This window comes from Brugia malayi (genome assembly GCF_000002995.4).
Source record: "Brugia malayi strain FR3 genome assembly, contig: Bm_v4_ChrX_scaffold_001, whole genome shotgun sequence".
NCBI classification, from domain to species: Eukaryota; Metazoa; Nematoda; class Chromadorea; order Rhabditida; family Onchocercidae; genus Brugia; species Brugia malayi.
The window spans coordinates 440,413-450,734 of record NW_025062479.1 but is presented as its reverse complement, the minus strand read 5'-3'; the positions used below and the strand labels follow the sequence as shown (position 1 = coordinate 450,734).

General features: G+C 31.0%; 2 protein-coding genes and 1 non-coding gene across 3 annotated transcripts; 2 read left to right on the top strand and 1 right to left on the bottom strand.

The window, feature by feature from the left end:
• Positions 1 to 956: 956 nt before the first annotated feature.
• Bm7540 (Troponin family protein) lies at positions 957 to 2,899 on the bottom strand (the record flags this gene model as incomplete). The annotated part of the gene is made up of 8 exons (XM_001898426.2): positions 957 to 1,003; positions 1,148 to 1,307; positions 1,440 to 1,539; positions 1,645 to 1,730; positions 1,863 to 1,963; positions 2,167 to 2,293; positions 2,455 to 2,580; positions 2,810 to 2,899. The coding sequence occupies 8 exons, from the start codon at positions 2,897 to 2,899 to the stop codon at positions 957 to 959; spliced, it is 837 nt and encodes a 278-aa protein (XP_001898461.1).
• A 4,423-nt stretch (positions 2,900 to 7,322) lies between these two features.
• Bma-mir-5857 lies at positions 7,323 to 7,403 on the top strand. Its single transcript, XR_006228163.1, has one exon. It is a non-coding gene; the product is annotated as a pre-microRNA Bma-mir-5857 (primary transcript).
• Positions 7,404 to 7,570: 167 nt separating this feature from the next.
• On the top strand, positions 7,571 to 10,041 carry Bm3824 (SNARE domain containing protein; the record flags this gene model as incomplete). Its single annotated transcript, XM_043073123.1, has 10 exons — positions 7,571 to 7,600; positions 7,859 to 7,969; positions 8,130 to 8,241; positions 8,569 to 8,643; positions 8,746 to 8,831; positions 8,929 to 9,037; positions 9,275 to 9,348; positions 9,476 to 9,613; positions 9,700 to 9,810; positions 9,940 to 10,041. 10 exons carry the CDS (start codon positions 7,571 to 7,573, stop codon positions 10,039 to 10,041), a joined length of 948 nt encoding a protein of 315 aa, XP_042929057.1.
• Positions 10,042 to 10,322: the final 281 nt, after the last annotated feature.

Here is a 10,322-nt window from a genome sequence, read left to right as displayed (position 1 = left end):
TTCCCTATTTTAGTTTTTGCGCTCTTTCATATTTGGAATACTGTCTTGGTCTTTTGAAATTTTTTTCTTTTCTTTTTTTTCTTGAAGTAAATAGTATATTTTGCTTGTCATCATTTATTATTACTCAAAAGATAACAGCTAGACAGATAATTGGTGGTTAGTTACTGAGAAGTGAATTCTATTCACAAATATCTCTTCGCCTTTAAAAAAAAAAAAAAAAAAAAAAGGAAAGTTTGAATGCTTATCTGTTTGTGAAAATTGCATCATATAATCTTGAATTCATTTTATTAAGTTTATTTTAGCAGAACATTTGATGTTCTTCAATACCATTTAATTTTATTATAAATAAGAAAAATTGAAAGCGTAAAATGTGTAAAAAGGCTGTATATTATAAAGATTCAAACAGAACACGAGATACTTCTCTATTCACCTTTGCCGATTTGATTTGCAAAAGGATTTTTCACTTTTTATTGAAATATTGAATCTTTTATTTTTTTTTTCACACAGAAAAATCGAAGGTTTTATGGTTTCTTTTGTTTTCTTTCAGACTAAAAAATATTGTACTGTACTCAGTGAAGTGAATGCATGCTATTTACAGATTTGTTTAAGTCAGAAGTTTTTAATTCAGACTTTAATAATCAAAGGTGAACAGTAGAAGAAGAAGACAATTGACTAATAAAATAGATCAAAATGTTTTTTTTTTTTTTTCTTTCAGATATTAAAAATATGAGCACTGACCTTCTCTGCGGAGAGAATTACGCTTTTTATAACTTAAGCAATCAGTGACAGTGATAGCGATAATTTACAATACTACGATAAATTAACTGAAAAGAAATCGCTATCATCAATATCAATATTCAGCATTTTTTTTTTCAGTTGTAGAAAATGATAAAATTTGATGAATTTGATGAAATCAGAACATAAGTATAAATAATATACAACGAATTGGGTAATATTCACTCTTCCTCTTCCTCTTCCTCTTCTTCTTCTTCAGCTTCTTCATCTAAAAATTTGTATAAAGAATTTAGGTAATATAGGAAAATTCCCAGGTAAGGTTTCAATTTTTTGCAAAAGTTCATAAATGATTGTCAAATATTACCATATAATTTTTTTCTTTTCAAAGGTAAAAAAGGAAAATAAGATTGACCTCCTTCATCAGCTTCTTCAGCACCTTCTTCTTCGGCAACTTCTTCAGGTGGTGCAGCTTCCTCCACTGGTGCTTCCTGCTTCTTCTCCTCTGCTTCAGCACCACCTTTATCACTACCTTTTTTGGACCATTCAGGCTTATCAGTTTTTTTTGCCATTTGCTAAAATGATGTGATAAAAAAAAAAATTCCACGATTAAACGAGCATCTTATATGGCAAACTTCATGCAGCTAAGCATTACAATGAAGAATTATTTATTTGTCTTCTTTTACAAATAGAAAAAATGAATGAACTTTGTTAACGATATCATCGATGACATTATCCTTTTTGACCACTTTAAGATTTGCTCGGAAGTCCTGTTTATCTTCTTTTTGTCCAGCCATTTTCTTGAATCTAAACAAATCATTGAATTTCATCTCATGCTGGATTAACAGATTTGAAAAATGACCAATTATGGTGTATGACATCCCATAATAAATTATCTTTTTGAAATCATACTTATTGTCATATTTTGATACTTTCTTGAGTGTTGGTTTCACGAATTTTCCTCGCAAATCATTGACAGCAATTGTAAGTTCATTGATCTGGAAAAACGGATAAAATGTTTCAGTCTTTCTAGCATATACTTTTTGGAATGGTAATTTGAATGATAAGATCAAGTTTTTAAATTTTTTGCTTTATACAAAGTATTTTTTAAACGAATAAAATTTTCATACTTCAGCATCTTTAGCCATGACTGCTTGGTTAATATCGTATTTTTCTTCTTCCAACTTTACCATATGTTGAAACAGTTGATTGTAAATTGCTTCCAGTTTACCTATTCAGATCAGTGAATTCACTAATAAATTTTAAAGTCTTTTTTTTTCTTCTTCAAATCAGAAAAGGTTCATTTCTCAATACAAAAATTTTTTTTATGACTTTTATGGTTTAGTTTTCCTGCTACTAATAGATATTTTCTGAAAAAGTAATTAATTGATGGACGATGATTTTGCTTTTACCAACAAAATCAATTTTGTGTACCATGATCTTCGATGCTGTCAACATCTGGTAATGGTATTGTACGTTGCGAAAGAACTTTTTGCCTTTCTTGCTCTTTCAGTAATTGTTGCTGTTTCAGATCTTCTGCTGCTTTCATCATAAGCAGCTTCTGGAATTTTTAAAAATTTATGCTGCAATCAAGCAATCTTTTGTTATTTCCATCAATTTTAGTTTTAATTAATTTCATTTATCATAGAAATTGACTTAAAATGCCTTACAAGCAGTTAATTTTGTGAAATATTACTGTAAATGTGAATTTAGGAAGCTCACACGAAGTTTCTTCTTCCTTTCTGGAGTCAGAAAACCCTTTTTTGCCTTTTTCTTTCCAGCTTCTTCGAGGCGCTTACGCACTTCCGCTTTTTTCATTTCTCTCTCCTCCGCTTTACGTTTGGCCTCCTGCAGTAATAGCTGAGTTTAATGAAATGAAATCAATTATTGATTTTTATAATAAATCAAAAACAAAACAATTGGTTTTTGTCGTCAAAAATTTTCACTCACTCACTAATTTTTGAGAACCAATGATATTTTCAAATTAAAAATTTTTACTTTTTTGAGCAGAGTAAGTAATCAAATTCAGGAGAAATAATAAATTATAAAAAGGCTAAAAACAATTTTATATACTTACGGAATCATCGTCTTCGCCGAGAGGACCTCCATATCGTGGACGATCGTCACACTCAGGCACTTCGTTGCTCTTATATTCATTTATATCCATATTGCAATTTGTAAGTAATTCTTTCAGGTTGAATAGGGAAGCTAATCCGTGAAGGATTATTATTTTTAAGAAGTAAAACGGATTTGTTTATGTCCTATCAAATAATTTATATTTAAACATAAATCCTTGATAATTTATGCAGATCTATGAAGAATATGTCTTAATTTCTGAATTTCTCTTAGAAAACTTATTACATAAATGAATATAGAATCTGAACAAACTTTAAGTTTAGCAAAGTTAAAGTTTATTCAAATAACTTTAGCCTCAAAAAATTTCAGCACTACTATGCTTCAATTATTATATATTGGCTCTAAAATTTTTTACTTCATTCATGGTCAAATGTAAAATTCATAATTTAGATTCGAGAAAACTGAACGATACAAATTTTGAATCTGTATCTTTCATTTAAGTTAAAATATTTGGACAAAATCTCATCTTTGAAGCTTTTCATTCGTTTGAAATTAATTAATGTTTGCTCTATTCTCGCATAATTCCAGTATATCAAAAAAAAAAAAAAGGAAAGGTTCTTTTATTGCTGGTAGAAAAAAAAAATTGAAAACAAGAAAAAAATTGAGAATCATAGATCTTAGCTAGCAACGTAGCATCGTTGGTACATAAAGTTTTATCGGTAAATCGTTCTTAACTACCTCTTCACTCTTCAGGGCCGAGTATAACGTGAAAAACAAAACAACTGACGCCTCTAACGAACAATATTTGTATCATGGCTAGCTCGGACCAATAGATGAACTGATAATTTGTCTAACATTTTAACATCAATAATTACAACTTTTTCCATCACTGCTAGCAGAGCTCTTCTCTTTCCCTTTCTCCGTCCTAATTATTACCACAGCTGATGCAAAAATTAAATTTTTAAATCCGATACCCCTATAAAAATCTTAATTAGTTTTTAACTGAAAATCCCTGCATTCGATGCTGAATATACTCTAGAAATATAAACATTTTGTCGAAAATTATTTTAGGAAAGTGGAAAATTTTTCAATATAAATAGTAACAGAATATTCATAGCTTATAACAATTGAACAACGCAAATCTATTCACTTATGATGTATAGTAAAACAATAATTAAGCATCTTTTTTTACTTAAAGATGTATTCTATTAAAATTTTGATTGAGAACAAAAGTTTTTGTACGGATATTTGGCTTACGATATGAAAATTTCGATAATATATACAATCGAAAAAGAAAGAAAATTTAGCCTCGTCAGTATTTGGAAAAATATTTCAATCAGAAATCGGTTTATAAATTTTAGTATTAAATACTGTATGTGAAAATTAGAGGAAAGTTCGAATTGTTCAGAGATCGTCTTATAATTTATACTACTTATATAAGCTGATTTATAATAAACAATAAAATACCCAATAATCATGGTTCCTATTCAAAACAACGAAATTTGATTCAAAAAATCTTTTATATGGGTGTACAATTATATTACAAATAAATAGTACAGAACTGTTTAATTTTTTTATCTTAATTATTAATTATCACCCTGTGGAAAGTGTCGTATATGATATTTTAAGAATCTGTGATTTCAAAAATTGAAAAGATCTGTCTTTCAAAAAAGAAAAAAAAAATTGAAAAGACTGAAAATGTTTCTTTCAAGATTGCCTGACAATAATAAAAAAGAAATGAACACATCGAACATCACAGAATATTCCATTGATTTACATAAGGAAGTGATGAGAATCAAACGATAAATGAAAAGGAGATGGTAAATGTGGACGAATCATTTGGTGGATGAAATAATGGAGGAAAGGAAACTTTGGTAAGCTTTATATCAAAATTTAATTTAAAAAATAATCGGTTATGCATTTTGGTAAGGATAAGATGGCTATCTGTTATAAGCAAGCTTTAACTATGATAGCCTAAACTAATTTATATTTCTTCTAACTGCTTCATCATCAAAGAGTTCTGTTCATCCTTACATCCCGATCTTCTCCTCTTCTCTGCTTTTTACATCAGTGTTGATTTTCCCCTTTCTAAGATATATTCCTTCTCTTTCTCTCACTAACGGAAACTGTCACTTTTAACTTCAGAGAAAAGACAGATTTCAGAATGTAAGCAGTAAACTCAACAGCATTCGTTAAGCACACCTGCAGATGCTACTACTTCACATCGTGAATATTCTTCCAACTTACCACCAACTGCTCCAGCAATGCTACTTTCTTCATTTTCTGCTTTGCTCTCACATTTTCTTCAACTGAGCAAATTGTAGCCCACGCTTTTCCCTTCTAACTGCGAAATTCTTTAAGTTTATCTTCTGCTTCATACACCTGTACTATGCAATCTATAGATAGACTCTCGCAATTGCTTCGCTTTTTCTTTTTTTTTTTTTTTTTTTCTGAATATTTTACGTCCAAGCAATAAAATTTCGCTTAAAATGAATCTGGAACACAGATTTTAAATGATTCTTTGGAAAAAAAAATTCCTTAAATTTCATGTTTCTGCTTAATCTAAGTTCTATAAATCTCATGAAATTGCTACTAACTTCTCGAATTTTAATTATTTCCTTAAGTGTTGATTACTTGTAGAATGTGCGAAATCAATACAAAGCAACAAGGCTATGTTGATGTATTGGAATGATGAATCAGAGAATTTCGAAGCTGTCTAGAATAAAACATTTTTGTTGTTTTGATGAACTAAATATTTCATTGAAGCGTATTTATGAGGTGGATAGTTCTAGGCCTTGCAATCAAAGATTTGATCCAATTTATTCGCTTCATTATAAAAATCCGTCTTTATTAATAATTTGAATTATTCCTCGCTTTCATTAATTCAGTCCATCATTTCATCAGTTCAGCGAATTTGGTTTTGAACCTCAATCTATAAGTTTTTTTTTTTAACTTGGAGAATACAAGAAAAGCAATGAGTGGAAAACTTTACATATATATGGAATAGCATAACTTTATTTTCATATAATTGAGATCAAAAAGGCTTATTTCTTCTCTTTATGCTCCACAAACTTTCATACGAAGAATTAGGAGTGCATTTTACTGTGAAACAAATTCTAAGATAAACTTTTTAAGCTCGAGAATATTTCACACCAATTATAGTGATGTACTTTACCGAATCCTAGTAGCACAAAATTGCTTTTCTTGTCGTAAGATGATATGCTCGTTTAAAAATTACTCAAAAATATTTTTTTAATATGAAAATATTTGGTTCCACATTATGCACGATTAACAATACTCAAATGTGTTGATGGAATTTGTAATTGATCCAGAAAATTCAATAATAAGAAAGACCGAGTAGAGAGGACGAAAAGTATTACCAATACAGCAGATTCCTCATATGTTTTTCTCCTCCACCTTTTGCAGTCGAAAACTGAACAATGGTACAAAGTTTCATTACACTGTACATACGATCGTTCTCCTCTTACTGCCTGAAGCTTTCTTTCTGAAGATGATTCTCATTTACATCTTTTCAACTACCTTTTCACTCTTGTCTGTTTTTTTTTTTTCTCGTTGTTATTTTATTTTCTATCCTTTCTTCTGTTAAACGAAACAACTTTCCTTTTTGTCCTCCTTTTCCATTTCCTTCCTTCGTTACCAATGAAGGTTTGCTTTTGCTTTTCCTAAAGCTGTTCACGATTTCATCCTTCTGCTCTTCTTCATCCTTCAATTTTCAACATGTTCAATTGTCAATAGAAGTATCATTGTGTAATAAAAAAAAGACACGACATATATTCAAAACATCTAATATCGACAAGGAACATAAATATATCCATGACGGCAACTTTCATAATGCTATAGAATACCATTATGAGAACCGAAAAAAAGAAAAAAACAAATAAAATGAAAAAAAGTTTTCAAAGATATACCTTTAAATCGAGTGCTATAAACTATTACAATGATTCAGCGTTTATATTATCAAGTAACTGACAAGGAAAGTGCTCACAAATAAGGACACCTGAAAATCAATCCATCCATTTCATTTAATTTTCAAACTTAAACTTGTCAAGCTGTTGAGTAAAAAGAGAGGGAAAGAAGAGCGGATATCTTTGTCCCTGGTTTCTTACTACCTTTCTCAAATATTGGGTCATTCCGGAAGTGAAGCAATCTTTTCCGTAATACACCAGTGCATGTCCTGGACGGCAAACTTTCCATTACTGAATTTTCCCTTTTCCAGTTTCAGCTCCATGCTACTCTGTTGTTCATCTTTACGAGTAATTAACTTCCATTCTGATGAAAGCTCTCTTTCAGAACAATTCGCTCAGCTCCCATGAAAACCGACTAATCTTACCTAGAGAGAAAATACTCCACCTGAAATACCCTGACGGATCTTAGGAGGGAAAATGTCCCTTCCAACGGGAAGTAATTGTGAAAATAGAAGAGTGAACGAGGCAGTGATACGGTGGCGATTTGAACACTGTTGCTTGGTGGTTGAGGTGTCAGCAACAAGTATTACTTGTTAGGAAGTTTTTTGGGATTTGCTGAGGAGGATTCGAACTTCTCCTCCGGATTCCCACCGAACTTCTCTCTCGTTGCTTGTATCTCTCGTCCGAATATCATAAATGTTGTCAGTCGTCAAAAGGCATATTACACAACATCTTTAAATTCTGTGGATGTCAGTGCTCATGGTACTATCATAATTAAATTGATTTCATTGTTGATAATGTTAAAGATTGAATTGAACTGATCTGGAATACCAAATATGAAAGACAGGCTGTCCGACTTACAGCAGGTATGTTGATTTGTTGTTTGATGTCGATAGCTTTTATTTTTCATTACTGGCACTATTTTCTAGTGATAATGTGGCGTAGCTAACCATAAGAACTGACATGTGACGTACGTCAAAGAGCTTAAGAATTGTAGTCGTTAAGCAGTCATTTTGGTTTAATCTGATTGCACTTAAATGTAGTCGTGATGTTTTTCTTAGTTTGTAGTTCTGAATAAATTAAACTTAAAAGTAGAAGTAGACGAAAGCTTGGGATGTTCACAGAATGCTAAGAAGGAGATGTCGGCTTTGGTGGAACAACTGGAGGAGAAATGGGCAGATACGTCCGAGAGAACGAATTTGTTAAATAAAGTTAGTAGCAGCAAGGTCAACACGGTATGAAAATTTTGCCTTTTTTTTTCTTTTATCATTTCAACCACTGATCATATCTTCTGGTACTTTCCGATAATGCATAAATTGCATAAAGGCTCCTTACATCTCCATGGAAATATACGGACGATTCTCCTTATTTTCAATTATTATCGCATATTTTAAGTTTCTAACGCACGTGGATGAATTGGTAAATGATATGAATATGATGGAAACGTTACTGGATGAAATAAAAGATTGGCACTGCAAAATCATTGCGGAACCAGGAGATCATCCTGGTAAATGTCATTTATCTTATAGATTTTGTTGCTATGGATGGCGTGGATGACGGATTGTTTGATTGACTAGTCTGACCAATCCTAGATTCACAGCCAAATCTGATATGTGTAACTCGGATTAAGGCAAACAGTTTTCTGCTGACCAGTTCGAAAGCTTCTTCAGTAATAAATGGAAGCTGCAGAAAACAACGCTAGGATTTCTGGAGTAGAAAATTGTATGGCCATTTTTGGTAGGACTTGGCTTAAAGAAACTGATTTAAGAGCAGAATAGTTAATTTTTAAGTTCACATGTTGTCATCATTAGAATAGCTGAAATAAGAATTGCAGAAATGAATATACAATTAGATGACGCAGTGGCTTCTTACACAACAATACTTTATAAAACTCAGGCTGCTCTTAAAAGTAAGTACATCCATCAATTAAAAGATGATGGATTTTTGTAAAACACAATCATTTTTTACTCTTAACTTCGTATTTGAAATGGTTTTTAAAGTTTTTATTGAGATATAAGTGCCGAAATTGAACGACAATTCGATAAAGCAGCAGATGAAAGCGCTCAAACCGTCGAAGCACGAATTAAAAAGAATCAGGTGATATAATATGACATTTTTGATCTTTAATTGTTTTGAAAAGTCCGAAGTAATATAATACTTCGACCTTTTTTTATATTGTAATATAAGTTTTAAGGTGATGACGCTAACAAAAAGGCTGCAGGGTCTACTGATCGCTTTCAATGATGAACAATTAATATACAAAGATAAATGCAAACGAAAAATTCAGTCGTACTTGAAAATTTGTATGCTTCTATTCTTTTTCTTTATTGGTTATGTTTCGCTGTAGTACACACGAAGATACTGCAGCGTTTAGAAATTGTTTGCTTTGCTATGTTATCAGTTAATTCACTTTTATATCTAAGACAAATTTTCTGTATATCTATGACAGATTAGTTTAGTTAGCTTATTTAAATGCAAGTTTATCTTCAATTCACTATAATGTTGAAAGATTATAACGTCTTAAATAATATTACCGTTAGCTGGTAACGCAGTGAATGAAGAAGATATTGAAGCGATCATCGAAAAAGGAACTTTATTTGAGCATACAAAAGGGGTTAGCTTTTTCTTCTTTTGTGAATTTTATCTTTTGTTGAAATATGTTATGGTGTAAATTGTGTTTGCAAATAAATGAGGATGTTTTTCCTGTGTGTTAATTGAACTACTATTTTACTCATTTATAGCTGTTGTTAGCGGAACGGGATAAGAAAGCTCTATATGATGAAGTAAAGACACGTCGTGATGATATTGTGAAATTAGAAAGCAGTATAAAGGAGTTGTATGGCCTGTTTGTCGAATTAACAACTCTCATCCAGAGTCAGGTGTTGTGACATATTATTACGTAAAATTTATTTAAAAATTGTGGATCCTAAAAAATTTCTTTGCTTAATTATTTATTTTTTTGCAGAGTGAAATGCTAAACAATATAGAGCGAAATGTTGAAAGTGCTGTGGAGTATGCGCAGAAGGCTCACATGAACATGATCAAAGCTAAAAATATGAGGGCAAATGTCCGGAAGGTTGTTCATTTAACTGTTGCAATTTTTTAGATCATAGATTTGAAAAATTTTCTTCGGAAAATTGAGATTTTATTCTCTTCTTGCTCATTTCAATTTCAAAATGTATGTTACCTATTTCATGCATTTCAGAAAAAAATGTGCTTACTAATACTGATCATCGTTTGCATAATCTTCATATTTTGTGTGGGGACGATGCTGTTTTGCTTTTATGTACCATTTCTCTGTCGTTGAAAAAGCAAAGATCTCTGTGTGCCATCATTTCTTATCTTAAAATTTTCACTACTGACTGTATAAATCACTGCCACACCATTGATTCGTTCTTTATTTTTATGGAAATTTAACTTCATGTTTTCTTTAGATAGCGTAGCTTACCCCAATTTTAAATTTTCTTGTCGAATTTCGGTCAAAATTTGGGATCTAAATTTAGGATATTTGTAGTCGGACTTTGAGATTTAAATTTGTAATATTTACATCAAGCATTTATTGCATTTATGGTGCCTATTTTATCGTCA